Source organism: Columba livia, chromosome 3, assembly GCF_036013475.1.
Source record: "Columba livia isolate bColLiv1 breed racing homer chromosome 3, bColLiv1.pat.W.v2, whole genome shotgun sequence".
Taxonomy (NCBI): domain Eukaryota; kingdom Metazoa; phylum Chordata; class Aves; order Columbiformes; family Columbidae; genus Columba; species Columba livia.
In genome coordinates, this window is record NC_088604.1 from 3575182 (window position 1) to 3592680 (window position 17499).

The 17499-nt window shown below is 48.8% G+C and overlaps 1 protein-coding gene across 2 annotated transcripts in view; it reads right to left on the reverse strand.

Annotated features, from left to right (window-relative positions):
* XKR6 (XK related 6) overlaps positions 1-17499 on the reverse strand; it is a 247879-nt gene that overhangs the window by 167299 nt on the left and 63081 nt on the right. The window contains exon 2 of one of the 2 annotated variants that reach the window (XM_065055617.1): positions 16952-17014. The exons of the other annotated variant lie outside the window; for it this stretch is intronic. Within the exon in view, the coding sequence (XP_064911689.1) occupies positions 16952-17014 (63 nt within the window). The remainder of the gene's footprint in view (positions 1-16951; positions 17015-17499) is intronic. 2 annotated transcript variants of the gene reach the window in all.

Here is a 17499-nt window from a genome sequence, read left to right on the forward strand (position 1 = left end):
ACCTCTGAATGATGCTCTGGGTTCTTCACGGCCTCCTTTTTGATACAGCAATGCCAAGACACAGGATTTGGGAGCGTGGCAAGGCAGGTGGGTTATGCAATTAACTTCCAAAACTCGGGTTTCAATGTCACAAGGAGCTTTCTCGCGCATTCACCTTTCCTCCATGACGTCATTTTGCATTTCAAGGGCAAAAAAGCAAAGAAAAGAGGCTTTTGAGCCATTCCACCACCTGGCTGTCCTCACTTGGCTTCCCAAGCCTGTGTAAAAGGACAGCTCGCAGCAAAGATAGAACAGCAACCGGCACAAAGTCACCACTTCGAGAGCTTTTGGACATCCACTCTCTAATGCCACGTAGGATGGGAGACAATGATGGGTCATGAGAGCCCAGAGCTTTGTTATTTCCATGAGAGAAGCTGTGAAGGGGGACAGGAGAACAGGAAGGTTGGTGGTTGGAAGTGGCCTGGAAAACATGCCTCAAGATGGGATGAGTAGCTCTCTGCAAGTCAAATTCTCTCTGCTAAGTACGTTTATGGGTGTGTTCACTAGTAGAGACATAACCTAATGCAGTTTTCTTCTAGGATTGCACTGGACTGAAGTCAGGACTGCAGGTTATAAGTAAAGCAAGATTAGAGGTTCTCTAGGCTGCAAGACGGTGGCTGCCCAATTTCCACCTCTTGTGCTCTGTGACTCCAGCCTCCAAGTATAGAAATGGGGAATGGCTGCAGAGAACGAATCACAGAATCATAGAATAATGTGGGTGGGAAGGGATGCCTCAAGCTCCCCCAGTGCCACCCCTGCCATGAGCAGGGACATCTTCACCAGCTCAGGTTGCTCAGAGCCCCGTCCAGCCTGGCCTGGGATGTCTCCAGGGATGGTTCATCTACCACCTCTCTGGCCAACCTGGGACAGGCTCTCACCACCCTCACCCACTACCATCCCAGGGAGGCTGAACTAGATGAGCTTTGAATGTCCCTTCCAAGCTGAAGCTTTCTATGATTCTAAGATATCCACCACTGAAAAGATCTGTGGAGATCTCGCTGAAACCAGGACACCAGAGAGAGGCAGTACTGGGGTGGATGAAGCCACACATGAGGCTGCAGAGCTGCATGACATCTGCATTACATGACCTTGAACATCAATAATCCACCAAGTCACACCGAAGAGGGGCAAGTTCTAGCCCTTTCCCTCCTGCCTCCGAAAATCTGTAAATGGAGTTATTTAACACTGCTACAAAAATAACACCCAGACTGCCCTGCTGTGCCAGACAGAGCACAAATATCTAAAAGGTAACAGATCTTGTCCCCAAAAATGTATCAGGAGATTATTCGGCAAGTGAATTCTAGAGCCACATGGCCCAGGACTCAGTGGAGTATTTGATCCTGCACTGATTGTCCCAGCAACGTGGAAAAGGACTTCCCTGCCCACAAACTAACCCAGCAGGAACTTCTAGAGCAGGAAAGCATAGTGGAAAATTAATAGTAGAAACCAATGCAAAATAACCCTTTTAGCAGAATGAGCAGAATTCCTTTTAGAAGGAATTCCTAGTGCAGAAGGGAAGCGGAGCCCACGCTGTCGCTCAGCTGCCTCTGGACTTGAAACTCCCTTTGATAGCAGAGGTGGTACAAAAACAGACTCTCACTTGGGGTTTTCTTCCTCCACATCTCGCCCACGCTGCTGGTTCCCGAGGTCCCGGTGGGTCTGACCCGCACACAGAGATAACGGGTTGAGCGTGGTTCTCATGGGATGCTCCTGGCTTTGCACCAAAAAACATGTTTCAGTGGTGGCACATTGCTCTGGCACCTAAACATGCTTTTTCGATGGGCCAAAAAGGCCAATATCAGAAAAAGAGGATGATTGTACACCTTGTTGCTGTCTACAACTACCTGAAAGGAGGCTGTAGCTTGGAGGGTGTTGGTCTCTTCTCCCAAGTCACAAGCGACAGGACAAGAGGAAACAGCCTCAAGTTGTTCCAGGGGAGGTTTAGATTGGGTATTAGGAAAAAATTCTTCATGGAAGGGTTTGTCGGGCATTGGAACAGGCTGCCCAGGGCAGTGGTGGAGTCACCATCCCTGGAGGGGCTTAAAAGATCCGTAGATTAGGTTCTTAGGGACATGGTTTAGTGCCAGTGTGAGGTTAATGGTTGGACTTGACCTTGAGGGTCAGTTGTGGGTCCAGTGCTGGGCTCCCCAGTTGAAGAAGGACAAGGAATTACTGGAGAGAGTCCAGCGGAGGGACACAAAGATGTTGAGGGGTCTGGAGCATCTTTGTGATGAGGAGGCTGAGAGAGCTGGGGCTGTTGAGCTGGAGAAGAGAAGCTGAGAGGGATGTGATCAATGGGATCAATATCTCAGGGTGGGTGTCAGAGGATGGACCAGACTGTGTTCAGTGGTGCCCAACGCCAGGGTGAGGGGCAACGGGCACAGACTGAAACACAGGAGGCTCCATGTGAACATGAGCAGAAACTTGTTTGCTGGGAGGTGCCAGAGCCTGGCCCAGGCTGCCCAGAGCGGGTGTGGAGTCTCCTGCTCTGAGACATTCAAACCCGCCTGGACCCACCTGTGTGATCTGCTCTGTGACCCTGCGTGAGCAGCTGGGCTGGACTGGGGGATCTCCAGAGGTCACTTCAACTCTAACCGGGCTGGGATTCTGTGATTGTGGCCTAGTAGCAGGAGTTGGAACATTCAGGATAAGGTGAATCACAATTTACATATCAATAATAAGCTAATGAGCCACAGACAAAGGCCAGTTGGCTGATACAGGAGGTGGGGGACGTGTTGAAGGGCATGTAGCCCCATCTTACGATAGGCCCAGCATGGCACTAAGGGAAAAGACTGCCAAGACCCTTCATTGTGGTCCTAGACCCTTTGAGACTTTTCCATCTTTTGCAATCACCCCCAGTGATGCCTGCACTAAAGATGACGCAAGTAGGCGATCCAGAGGACTGCAAGAAGCCAGCTGTGCAAGCACTGGCGGTGCCCACCCACCATCCTGAGGACCACTCCACCCACCAGTGTCACCGCATGAACTGAACAAGACACAGGAGGATGCTGCACATCAATGGATCTGAGTCTACAAACCCCATCATACTCAAAGCAGAGCCATAAGGATGGTGCAATCTGTTTCTTTTCTTTATTTACTATACTTCTATTATTTTACTTTCCTTTTTATAAGGAATATAGTAACGTCAAGTCAACAGCCCTGCATATACTGCAAACTCTATATGTTTACCAGTTGAACCTAAAATAACATAAATCCTTCTGCCACCAAATCATTTGCCAATTAGGACAAGCTGCAAAATAAAATCCTCTTGTTTACAGACCTTAGGTATTGTGTGCACTGTTTTCCAGACAAGGGGACCCACAAGCCTGAGTCACCTGTCCCCCACTCATACCTCTGGGTGGGATGTGACAATGGAGATCTCTGCACACAGGCAGTGGAAGCTGCAGAGGTTTCCTTCCCTGGAGCAAACTCCTACGTGTAGGTGTATGTGTAGGAGGAGATGGACACAATCCCAGCCTGGCTGGCTGAATGCCTCTTGTCTATCCTTATTCCACCCCTAAATTCACACACAGCTCCATCTCCGGGAGGTTTTCCCCAGCCGATCCACTCCTTGTCTGCTTTTTGCCATGGAGACGTGGCTTCGTGTCCTCGGTGGCTGTTCAGCCAAAGTCACCAGTGTGTGAAGGGGCTGGAGCACAAGTGTGATGGGAGCGGCTGAGGGACCTGGGGGGTTCAGCTGGAGAACAGGAGCTGAGGGGAGACCTTCTGATCTCTGAACTGCCTGAAAGGAGCTTGGAGCCAGGGGGGTCGGGCTCTGCTCCCCAGGAACAAGCACCAGGAGCAGAGGAAACGGCCTCAAGTTGCGCCAGGGGAGGTTGAGGTTGGATGTGGGGAACAATTTCTTCCCCAAAGGGCTGTGGGGCATTGGAACAGGCTGCCCAGGGCAGTGCTGGAGTCACCATCCCTGGAGGGGCTGAACAGATCTATCGATGAGGTTCTTAGGGACAAGGTTTAGGGCTAGAGCTAGGTTATGGTTGGACTCGATGATCTTAAGGTTCTCTTCCAACCAAAAGGGTCCTATGAATATATGATTCTGGACCATGGCAGTACTAGGGTTTGCAGCAGGGCAAATGCATAGCATGCTGGGACTTCATCACTTCTGATGACATCTCTGCACTGAAAACAAACATTCTGGCATCAGAAAAAGATGGGAACAAACACCTGAGCTCAGCAGTTCTTCCTGCAGCGAAAGCAATGGGTTCAGCAACAGTGGAAGTGAGCTGGTGCTGGATTCCCACCGGGTTTCACTGAGCGATGGGTCTCAAATTGCATTAGTGAGTGATCTTCTCCCCAGAGGCCTCAGAGTCAGGAAATCCTGGGGCCGAAGGGAACACAGGGACCAAAACCCACCTGGGAGCTCACTGGCAGCTACACTTGCTCTGGTGTCACTCTGGTTGTCACACGTTCCTGGGAGAGCTGCTGGTCCCCAGGCTTGTGTCCCTGCTTTTGTGGATGCTCTGAACTGCTTTACAATGAAGCACATCCTTTTTTTTGGGCAATACTGATTAAAATCTCCATGCCTTTTTCTCACTCGAGAAGACAAAATGTGCACACATCAGGTTTCTGGCATAATCTGAAGTTGCCTTGTCTGGCCATCGCCTTCCATTTAACTGCAAGCTCTTAGAGAGGCACAGCCTGTTCATGCTCGCAAGCACAGCTGGAAACCGCTAAATCCTATCAAAATCCAGCATCTAACAAAGGAATCAGAGATGTTTCCAAGCTGTGAGAAGGACTTTGGAGATGCTACGGCTCTACTCTGAGAAGCTGAGCATCCCAGCTCACTGCTGGCAGGAGGAGAAGAGCCCGGCTGCCACGGCTTGTTCTGCTCGTCGCCAGACAAGAAGTGGTGGAGGTTCACCATGGGCACTGCGGTTGGGTTTGATGTTCCATCTGGACAGCTTGTTGGCAGCAAGAGACCACATTGTTTCTCTTTACCATTCCTGAGTTCTACATGCTCTTGGACTTTTGAAGCCTGGTTTCAGTTTTGGGCTTGTCACAACAAGAAGGACATCAAGGTGCTGGAGTGAGTTGAGCGAAGGGAACGGAGCTGGTGAGGGGCTGGAGCACAAGTGTGATGGAGCGGCTGAGGGACCTGGGGGGTTCAGCTGGAGAACAGGAGCTGAGGGGAGACCTTCTGATCTCTGAACTGCCTGAAAGGAGCTTGGAGCCAGGGGGGTCGGGCTCTGCTCCCCAGGAACAAGCGCCAGGAGCAGAGGAAACGGCCTCAAGTTGCACCAGGGGAGGTTGAGGTTGGATGTGGGAACAATTTCTTCCCCAAAGGGCTGTGGGGCACTGGAACAGGCTGCCCAGGGCAGTGCTGGAGTCACCATCCCTGGAGGGGTTTAGAAGATGCGGAGGTGAGGTTCCCAGGGACATGGGGCAGTGACACTGTTGGGTTAACAGTTGGACCTGATGATCTTAAAGATCTCTTCCAACCAAAACAATCCTCTGATTCTATGTCTTAACCTGCTTGACCAGAGCCATGGGACTGCTGATTGATGCAGCCACACAAGACAACATCAGGAGATTTTCCCCTCCACCACCCTGGCCAGTACTCCCTGTTGGTTCTCTTAGATGCCAGAAGCCTTTGGGAGTTTCACCCCAGCAATACGTGCTTATTTATTTATTTATTCGAAAAGGCAGCGCATGGAAAGGCAAAGACTGGGGAATGGCTGTTTAGACCAGGCTCTAGAAGGCCCCAAGCTGTGGCACAGATGGCAAGAAGTGCTTCAGTTGGGGTCGAGCAGCTCCTCATGCTGCTCCACACCCTTTGCAGCCCTTGGGCATAGTCAGGTGGACTTTGGGCACCTTATATTTGAGAACCCTGACCACCAAGAAGACGCCAGCTATGACCACAGCTAAGGAAGCTTCTTGGTCAAGTTGGATGACAGCATTGGTGGCTTCACATGGTTCAGGTAACTTCATGGCACCATCAGAAGGGACCAGAAGTCTGGAGGCTATTTCAAAGCCCAGAGGGACTTTGTAGAGAGGAGCTTGCCTGGGTTTGAGGGGACAGAAACCTTCCTGCCCACGCACCGAAAAAGTGCTGCAAAAATGCTTTGAAAGCTGTTAAACTTCCCTCTTGGGAATTTCTCCCCAGGTTTGAGTTGTTTTCCTTTCGTAAGCACGTTTTTGTGGCCACGGAATCTCACAACGGGGCTGTTCTCACATCAAAAGGTTTCAAAACTCACTTGAAAAAAGGGAAGGCTCATTTAATAATCACATTTGCAGTTTGCAAAGCTACTCACGGTGAAGAAAGGATGAACGCCTTACATAGAGGAGAAGACATCCACAGGAGAACAAGCTTCATGCAGCAGAGGATTGGTAGACATCTACCCCTGACTTTTACCACGAGCTTCTCTTGCCACAAAACCTACTTGTCTCAAACCAGTTCTCCATGCCATGAAGGATTAGGTGAGAGTAGACTTGTCTAGCTGAGAAAAGACACAGCGCTTTTCCAAAGCACGAGGTTTTGCTGTAAACTTGCCTTGAGCTCCTGGAGCTGTTAACTCAAGTGCTCCTTCGCACAAATAATCTCTTCTAGTCAAAAGTGAAGGTGTTTTTAAATTGGTTTGAGTGGCAGGGCTGAGGTTTGCAGAGGAACTGGGGGGAAAGAGCCACAATCGCAGAGTTATAGAATCGTTTTGGTTGGAAGAGACTCTCAGGATCATCGAGTCCAACCATAACTTAACTCTGGCACTAAGCCATGCCCCTAAGAACCTCATCTAAACACGTTTTAAACCCCTCCAGGGATGGTGACTCCATAACTGCCCTGGGTTGCCTGCTCTGGGGTGTGGAAAAGGGAGATGTCGGCCTTTGGGGCCATTTCACAGTTCTGCAAGTGTCTGACAGGAGTTGGGCTCGATGGTCCTTGTGGGCCCCTTCCAACGCAGGACATTCTATGGTTCGATGACTATTTGCACCATGCCCCAGCTGACAGCAGTGTTCAACCACCAGAACCCACACTTGGACTAGATGATTGTTGCAGGTTCTTTTCAACTGGAACTATTCTATTCTAACACACAAATGCAGTTTCAGGTTACCTTGAATGGGATCAAAATTTCCAGAGCTCCTCGAGTCAAAGCCCTGACCCAACATAAACTCTCCCTGATGGCTTGAATTCATTCAAAACCACAACAGGCCTATCACTACTTAGAAGGGTCCTATAAAAAGGATGGGGACAGACTTCTGAGCAGGGCCTGTTGCAACAGGACAAGGGGTGATGGTTTTAAACTAAAGGAGGGAGATTCAGGCCAGACATGAGGAAGAAATTGTTTGTGCTGAGGGTGGTGAGAACCTGTCCCAGGTTGGCCAGAGAGGTGGTGGATGAACCATCCCTGGAGACATCCCAGGCCAGGCTGGACGGGGCTCTGAGCAACCTGAGCTGGTGAAGATGTCCCTGCTCATGGCAGGGGTGGCACTGGGGGAGCTGGGAAGGTCCCTTCCAACCCAAACTATTCTATGATTCTACCATCCTTTAAGCCACCACATCTAGATGCACCAGCCCTTGCTCACAAGAGACAAAGAAACTGGCACTTGGATGGATAAGTGGCTTCTCATGAACATTTCCCAAATAGCCAAATTTTGTTCACTACTGGAAGCTCCCACTTCTGCTACAACTTAAGATTTTCATTCTCCCAGGCCACACATGTGGCTTAATACTGTACATAAGGAAAATAAATGTATTTCAGCAGAATCAATGGGGAAACAGCCTTGATTTCAACATCACGATCTCACGGCACCCCCTTCCTTCTCTGTGTGTCCCCTTTCTATGCAGATCCAGCCTCAATTCCAATGCCTACTTATGTTTCTACAAACACTGTGTTTCTCATATAGGGTCTGATACATGCTTGGAGTCTTGCTGTAGAACTGAGGTGAGGGAGCTCTAGATGGCACAAGAGCTTACAAAAGGAACAACTACACCTTAGAAGCATGCAACTAACCCTGAGAGTCATTCAGTTCGGAGAAGAGCCCAGTAATTAGGCTGCAGATGGAGAAAAGTTATGTCAAGAGCATGGTTCAAACCGCTGTTGTTTAAATAACCTCCTCCAGGCAGTTCTGGTAAACTTGATGCCATAAAGAAGCTGTTCTGCTGCCCACGGAGAGAGTCTAAAGTCAGTAGGCGATAGCAATCGCTATCTTCTGCTCATGCTTCTCAAGCACCCTGCTCCTCTCATATAGGTGGGATGCTCAGAGGGAACAAAGACTGGCTGATATTCTCCATCCAGAAATCCACCGCTGTAAACCCCAGGGAACACTCCCCGCCAGCTCAGTGATGCTGTGAATCAAGGCTCAGGTCTCACACAAAACATGCAACGACCTTTAAGTGATGCTTAGTCCTCCCCTTCTATTTCTCTTCCCAGTCCTCAGAAGGAGCAACATCCTTGACCAGAAGCTCTGCAAGCAGACCTGGGTGCATGCCCCGGCCCCCATTAAGCACAGCCTCACTCTCGTTAGCTCCAGCATATCATTATTATTTTAATTGGCCCAACTTAGGTGCCTGAAATACCTTTATTTGATTACACTTATTCCCCCCGGCACCAGAGGTGGCAGCTTGGTTTATTAGGTAGAACACTGAATTTACGAGCGGCCACCACCAGCCTTAGCACCACGCAGCCTTTTTCATTACGGTCTCACTTGCTGGAGCTCTCTGAAAGTCCTTCCCGTTGATGTGAAATTTCCTGTGGCCTGGAGTGATGCTGGTTGAGGGAGACGAGGGAAATCTTCAGGCTCCGAGTTGTAAACACAGGCAGGTTACAATGCACATCTGGCGAGCTTGCTGCACATCTGCTCCATCCTGGAGGTCTCTACATTTGCTGCAAGGCATCATAGAATCACAGAATTGTCTGGGTGGGAAGGGACCTTCACAGCTCATCCAGTTCCCCCCCTGCCATGAGCAGGGACATCTTCAGCAGCTCAGGTTGCTCGGAGCCCCCTCCAGCCTGGCCTGGGATGTCTCCAGGGATGGTTCATCCACCACCTCTCTGGCCAACCTGGGACAGGCTCTCGCCACCCTCATCCTTCACTGGAAACAGCCGGTGGGGAAACAGAAGACTCCTGAGCACACAACTTGCAGCAGCAACTCTTACCCATCTTGATCTTTGCAAGTCAGAGACCAAATAGAAGGGGATTGAACTGCCTGTTGCTATTAAACAGCCTCCTCAGCTCATGTGAATACTTGAACATTGTGTTCAGTTTTGGGCTCCTCATCATAAGAAGACATTGAGATACAATTTCTTCATGGAAAGGGCTGTCGGGCATTAGAACAGGCTTCCCAGGGCAGTGGTGGAGTCACCATTCCTGGAAGGGTTCAAAAGGCATTTAGAGGAGGTTCTTAGGGACATGGTTTAGTGCAAGAGTTAGGTTAGGTTAGGACAAGGTTGGACTCGATGATCCTGAGGGTCTCTTCCAACTGAAATGACTCTATGTGTGTTGGGTCTTTAGGGCAGGGAAACCTTAATAGTGTTGAGCCAGTTCCTAAAGGGATTGAGTGTACAGGGGAGTGTTAAGAGCCCACACAAGGGAAAACTTGGCTTAAAGGCCAGTAGCTTGGTCCACAGGAGAGAAAAGGGATCTTCATGCTCACTTCTGCAAATTATGGGGCAGCAGGATCTGCTCCTGGAGGGGCTGGTGCTGCGGACGCGTCCTTCGTTAACTGCACTGCATAACAAAGCTTCGGCACCTCTCCACAGAGCATCACTTATTAATACAGCTTATTTTGGAGAACACGGTAGGGCAGATACAGGACAGCACTGCATTGTTTCTGCCCTGTGAAACTGCACCTGGACAAGCTAATGCCGAAGGCTGTTAGCGCTTGTACCCTAAAAATCACAGCGGAACCCTCAGCTTGAAAAGGGTCGTATGGAGGGAAAATGTCAACTTTTCTCCCCCAGGCAAGTGACCGTGGGCTGTTCAACGCAGCATCACAGTATCACAGCATGTTTGGGATTGGAAGGGACCTCAAAAGACCATCTAGTCCAATCCCCCTGCTGGAGCAGGAACGCCCAGGTGAGGTCGCACAGGAACATGTCCAGGCGGGTTGGAATGTCTGCAGAGAAGGAGACTCCACAACCCCCCTGGGCAGCCTGGGCCAGGCTCTGCCACCCTCACTGAGAAGTTTCTTCTCAAATTTAAGTGGAACCTCTTGTGTTCCAGTTTGATCCCATTACCCCTTGTCCTATCATTGTTTGCCACCGAGAAGAGCCTGGCTCCATCCTCATGGCACTCACCCTTTATATATTTATAAACATTAATAAGGTCACCCCTCAGTCTCCTCTTCTCCAAACTAAAGAGACCCAGCTCCCTCAGCCTTTCCTCACACGGGAGATGCTCCACTCCCTTCAGCATCTTTGTTGCCCTAGGCTGGACTCTCTCCAGCAGTTCCCTGTCCTGCTGGAACTGAGGGGCCCAGAACTGGACACAATATTCCAGATGGGGTCTCCCCAGGGCAGAGCAGAGGGGCAGGAGAACCTCTCTGACCTACTGACCACCCCCTTCTAATACAACCCAGGATGCCATTGGCCTTCCTGGCCACAAGGGCACAGTGTTGGCTCATGGTCATCCCGTTGTTCACCAGGACCCCCAGGTCCCTTTTCTCTACACTGCTCTCTAATATGTAATTTCCCAATCTATACTGGAACCTGGGGTTGTTCCTGCCCAGATGCAGTAAATGTGCTCCATGGAACACTGAGCACCCCCTAAGCAGAAACCAACTTCACACTGGTCACACTAAACCCAGATTTCTAAATCCACCTTACAGGGTGGAAATAACGGTGTCTCAACTTTTGAAGGCACTACGGCCTCACTCTGCCACAACTGAAGCCAACACCACGGTCAGTGTGTATTTTAGAGTTTTAATACTTCCAAGACTGGTTTTCTTTCTTTTCCATTGCAACTCCACCTTCGGGACTAGCGATTTTATTTTACGATGGGATATTAAGAGTAGACAGCCAACCCTTGTTTTATTTTTCTTTTCTTCCAAGCCAGTATTCAGAAGGAATGGATTAAATCATTAAATACACACAAGCACAGGAAACACTGGAAACTCTTAAGCCATTATCCTATGAAGTGAATGCCAATGCAAACAGTAATAAAACATTCTTCACTGAAATCAACACTAATTTTCCAAGGCAATCAAATCCATACCCGTGTTCCCTCCTCCCAGGGAAAACAGCCAGCACAGCTAAATTCAGATCTGTGTGGCTCCATGCTTAAATTTGGCTCAGACACGCTGCAAATCAATGACTCCAGAAGGGTTCACTAGGAAACATTCCCAACAGACAATGTTTCCTACAGCACGTGGCGCCTCTTTTGACACAGCAGCAAAGAGAACAACACTGCATCGACCTGGGGCTCCAGGGAGGAGCTGAACATGAGGAAGAAATAGTTTGTGCTGAGGGTGGTGAGAGCCTGTCCCAGGTTGGGCAGAGAGGTGGTGGATGAACCATCCCTGGAGACATCCCATGCCAGGCTGGACGGGCTCTGAGCAACCTGAGCTGGTGAAGATGTCCCTGCTCATGGCAGGGGTGGCACTGGATGAGCTCTAAAGGTCCTTTCCAACCCAAACTATTCTATGATTCTATGAAGGCTGAAGCTTTAAACTACAAATTTGTCGAGGTCACATTGACCACTATTTGGAGATGGCTGTGTGGCATCAAAGGGCCAGGCCCCAAAGAGAGAACAGCTACAAGGAGCACCTCTGAATGCTGATGCTCCACCAGCACCCCAGGAACACACCAAGTCTTTCACAAAGCCTCCCCCTTCCCAGTCAACCCACACTGGGGCAGAAGGATGTGCTGGAGAAAAGGGCTTGAATAGGTCTGATCAATAAACCGGCCAGCATCAGGGGACCATGAGGACAGGAAACATGTCATAGAACCATAGAATAGTTTGGGTGGGAAGGGACCTTCAAAGCTCCCCCAGTGCCACACCTGCCATGAGCAGGGACATCTTCACCAGCTCAGGTTGCTCAGAGCCCCGTCCAGCCTGGCCTGGGATGTCTCCAGGGATGGTTCATCCACCACCTCTCTGCCCAACCTGGGACAGGGTCTCAACACCTTCAGCACAATTTCTTCCTCATGTCCAGCCTGAATCTCCCCTCCTTTAGTTCAAAACCATCACCCCTTGTCCTATCACAACAGGCCCTGGTGAAAAGTCTGTCCCCATCTTTCTTATTGGCCCTTTTAAGTCCAGAAAGGCCACACTAAGGTCACCCTGGAGCTTCTCTTCTCCAGCTGAACACCCAACTCTCTCAGCCTGTCCTCCCAGCAGAGCTGTTCCAGCCTCGGATCATTTCTGGGGCTCCTCTGGACACAGGAGCCCCTGCACTGATTTTACAACATACTCAGCCTTTTTACAGCTCAACACCCCAATGGGGGACGTGCAGTGAAATCCGCATCATCGGGCTCAGGAACAGCCGAGCACCTTCCATAAATCCTTCCTCGTGACAGCGGCTGAATCATTTCTCCTTTCTGTATCCACGGCACAGGATCAATTAACCTTTGCTATGGCTCCTCCTGTGAATCACTTAAGAGGGGTAATAGTTAAACCGCTTCATAGGAAGCAGTTTTAAAAATGCCCCGCTCTGCTCTGCATAAGATGAGAGAGTTTGCCACAGAGAAGGAGGAAAAGAAATTCAAGCATGTTCAGCATCTTATGGATTAATCCTAGGCCTAGAGCCAGGATAATTACTGCCAGAAGGAATAAAAGTAACATAAATATAGGCTAACACACAAAGGATCCCGTTTGCAAGGTTTTATACACCAGCAGCTCCAAAGCGGATTTGTAAATTTAATTATAGAAAGATTATAAAAGCAGGTAATACCCAGAGGGCCGTAAAAATAATTTTACTATAGTAATGAGAACAAAACAACAACAACAACAACAAAGAATGCAAACGTTTTAAATTAAGTAGGGCATCCAATGGATCTCTCGAAGACCTTGTGTAGGATTCGGACCGGAGCGCTCGCCAGGGATGTGCAGGTGGCACATTCACCACTGTCTTCAGAAGTGTCATTTCTGAGGGAGAAAAGTCACTCTGACAGCTGATTTACCTAAAAACATCTTTGTTTCTATCAATAGAAGGTGTTCTTGGTGACAGGAGCACGCGACGGTCGGGTCAAAGCCACGTTAGGATGGAAGAGGATGCTTCCAAACCCACCTCTTCTTCACATGGAATTCCTAAATATGCCGATTCCCATCAGGATTAACAGCATTTCTTTGCCAAGAACAGCGTTGGGGGAGGAGGACGGTCCATTAAATGTTGTCACGAGGGATTTGGGTTCTGCCCCATGACAAATCCAAGCAGCTCAGCTTGGAAAAGCAAGAATATTCTCTGCTGTCCAGGCTGCACGAGCGTGGCCTTTCTGCTGCTAAAATCTGTCTGAAATGCACATGTATTTCCAAGTGTCTACACGCACTAATTTACTGTAACATAGTTAATCCTGTAGCTGATCTGGGGGGAGGGGGGGGAAAGTCATCCCAGTGTAAACAACTCAATATTTAGGTTATCTACTGTATTCATCTTCTGTCATCTTTCCACTTGCCCTCTCTCCCTTCTAGAAATGCTGCTGGATTCTTTTCCTTGCTGCCCACACTCTGTAAGAAAAATGGAACAATCCCTCAAGGTGCAAATAAAGGGCAGGAACAGAGATGAGGGTTCAGTTCTGATATCACAGAATCACAGAATCCCAGAATGTCAGGGGTTGGAAGGGCCCTGGAAAGCTCATCCAGTGCAATCCCCCCATGGAGCAGGAACACCCAGATGAGGTTACACAGGAAGGTGTCCAGGCGGGTTGGAATGTCTGCACAGAAGGAGACTCCACAACCTCCCTGGGCAGCCTGGGCCAGTGTTCTGTCACCCTCATCCCAAACAAGGTTCTTCTCATATTTAAGTGGAACCTCCTGAGTTCCAGTTTGCACCCATTACCCCTTGTCCTGTCATTGGTTGTCACCAGAAGAGCCTGGCTCCATCCTCCTGACACTCCCCCTTTCCATATTGATCCCCAGGAATGAGTCCCCCCTCAGTCTCCTCTTGTCCAGCTCCAGAGCCCCAGCTCCCTCAGCCTTTCCTCCCACGGGAGATGCTCCACTCCCTTCAGCATCTTGGTGGCTGCGCTGGACTCTCTCCAGCAGTTCCCTGTCCTGCTGGAACTGAGGGGCCACAACTGGACACAATATTCCAGGTGTGGTCTCCCCAGGGCAGAGCAGAGGGGCAGGAGAACCTCTCTGACCTACTGACCACCCCCTTCTAATCCACCCCAGGTACTTCCTGGCCACAAGGGATCTCTCAGGCTTCCCACTACAATACAGATACCCTTAGCAACTTGAAATTTTCACTCTTGACCCATAAACCACTTTTTTTGGTGTATAAACCGTATTTCTGACCTACCCAAGACTACGTACTCCAGTTTTGAGATATCACTGGGACTCATATGGGTGTTGACCTAACACGGCTCTGAACAAGCTTTTGTCAGCCCAGCAAAACACGCCGTTGTTTTTAAACCCCTCGTTCGTGTACTTAAAACAGATCATGAGCTTAAATGCTCTGCTGGTTTGCGACCGCAATGCCCGGTGCGTCTAAGGAGAAAACATTCCGTGTGATGTCAACACCAAACGCCTGTAAAAAAGCCCCTCAAAGGATCACTGACACGTATTTTTTAAGCCTGGAAATACACATTTATTAAAATGAAAGATTGTTTTACATACTCATCGTGCGTAAAACACAGCGCATCAAAAAACCCCTCAGGATTAACCATTTAAACCTTCCACTTTGCTGGGAAAGTTACATGACCCTCCTCGTTGCCTTGATTAGCAATATTTCTGCACACGTGGCTCTTTTAATGTTGTTTCACGCCAGTTGTTATTGTATTTATACACAACGAGTAGCACTGGACACTACAAGCCCTTTTGTATGTAAATACATTCAACAATTTGAAGACCTACGCACAAGTCACGCACAGTTGTTTGCAAGATTGGGGTTACAATATATATATAGATTGACTAAGTGTGTAGTGAGCATATAAAATAGCACGAGGACGATAAGGATCCATATGCCTCTGAATGCCGTGCGCCACAAAGCAGTGACATTATGTATACGGCACAGGATGGAATGGGATGCGGTAATGGAAATGCAAATTGAATTTCGGTCTCTCAAGTAAGTACCTCTAAATCAGAGGCTACACCACGCAAACGTTTTGCAGGAGAAGTCGTAAGAAGCCCCAGTCCCCCGAGACGTGTAAAAGTGGATTAGACATGAACTTCAAAACCAGTGTGACGTGGAATAATCCTATGCTGGCAGAAAGGGATCAAAGCTCATTTCTCCGACTTGCTTAATCTTCTGCAGAGATTTCTGAACTTGGGATACACAGCAGGGTGTAAGTTGAAAACCTCTCTCTTTTATAAGGCTTCAGCTGAAAACAGAGCAAGTTAAATAACCCGGCGAGCAGAGCTATTTTTAATGGGCTTTTTATAAAGGAATCATATGGCCGGGGACAGCAGGTCTGCAGCGAAGGAAAAGCATCTTTACAACTGTTATTGGCAGGGTGTCATTGCGCAAATCACAGAATGGACGGGGTTGGAAAAGACCTCAGAGATCACCAAGTCCAACCCTTGGTCCAACTCCAGTCCATTGACTAGATCATGGCACTAAGTGCCATGTCCAATCTCAGCTGAAAAACCTCCAGGGCCGCTGAGTCCAGCACCTCCCTGGGCAGCCATTCCAATGCCTGACCACTCTCTCTGCAAAGAATTGCTTTCTAATAGCCAGCCTCAATTTCCCCTGGCAGAGTTGAAGCCCATGCCCCCTTGTCCTATTGCTGATGCCTGGGAGAAGAGCCCAATCCTCACCTGGCTAGAACTGCCCTTCAGGTAGTTCTAGAGAGTGCTGAGCTCAGCTCTAAGCCTCCTCTTCTCCAGACTAAACAAGCCCAGCTCCCTCAGCCTCTCCCCATAGGTCTTGTGTTCAAGTCCCTTCACCAGTCGTGTTGCTCTTCTCTGGACCCGCTCCAGCACTTCAATCTCTTTCCTGACCTGAGGGGCCCAGAACTGAACACGATACTCCAGGTGTGGCCTCCCCAATGCAGAGCACAGGGGAAGGTTCACTGCCCTTGTCCTGCTGACCATGCTAGTTTGGATACAGGACAGGACACCACTGGCCTTCTTGGCCACCTGGGCACACTGTTGGCTCATGTTGAGCTTCCTGTCCATTAGTACCCTGATCTCAGCCCAGAAATCCCAGGATGCTTTTATTTTTATATACATATATATATATATTTGCTCATGACAACTCTCTCAGAGGACCACGTGTGCTCAGGCAGAGGATATAGCGCTTTGCTGAGCAGGGACAGACCCCGACACGGAGGTAAATTAAAAACACGCTTCGGTTCTCCGGCCGAGGGGTAAAATCCCGGTGATACCCGACCCAGCAGCAAAACTCCTCCTGTGCCGTGTGGTGTTCGGGACCTCACCTGAGGCTTCACAACCTCTCCTAGATTTTCCTTCTTCAGCGCCATTCACATTGTTGCAGAAATCTTGCTGAACCTCGGGCTATGGTGAGTTCCAGCTGACGCAGAACTGCTGGTGAAATAAATCCCCTGTGTACCAGTTTATTTTGTAAAAGTTGGCTTCTTTGCAAAAATAAGCTGCATTTGGTCTGCAGGTGGGTCGTGGTTTTAATAAGACTTGGTATAGATTGAGTTTGAGCAACTCCTTGGCCAAATGTTCCCCTTTATACTGTTCTCCTCGGGGTCTTTCTCTGCCCTGGGATGGTTTTATTTCCTCTGTGGTACATGTTCATATATGTAGATATAGCTCATCTGCATCTGCTACGCTGGCTTATAATTAGAGAGATGTAAAAAACCCCACAAACATTAACAACAAAAATAATCCCAACCTTAAATGAAACACATTGATCCAAGCACTGGAACATCTCACCACCCATAAAAACCTTCCAGACCTAAAAAAAACAAAAACAAGAAAAAAGAAAATAAAAGAATTAAAGAAATAGTAACGCTCAAACATTAACTAAGCTATTATCAATAAATTAAAGATGAAATGGTGAAATAAAAATTAAAGTAATGCGTAAGATCTACAGGAACTGAACCACTTTACAAAAGCCTTCTTCTAAGTACAACGGGATTTGTTTTTTCCACTTGGTGTACTCTGATGTTCCAATTTATTGAAGCAAAAATAATCAGTACAACTGGAGGAATATAGTATTTTCTTGACAAAATAAAACTAGGGGAATTCTCGGCGTCCCCACAGTACTTGTAGGGGTTTGGTTTTATGTTTAGATGCACTAAGTCTGAGTGGAACACAACCAAGAAGAGATGAGCTGATGAGCTTCAGACCTGGCAGCAAGAAGCACGACTGTAAGGGACAGGCCCAGCTGGAAACTGAGCTTATTTACCCCACAACTGACTTGTTCTCGGGGTTTGGCAA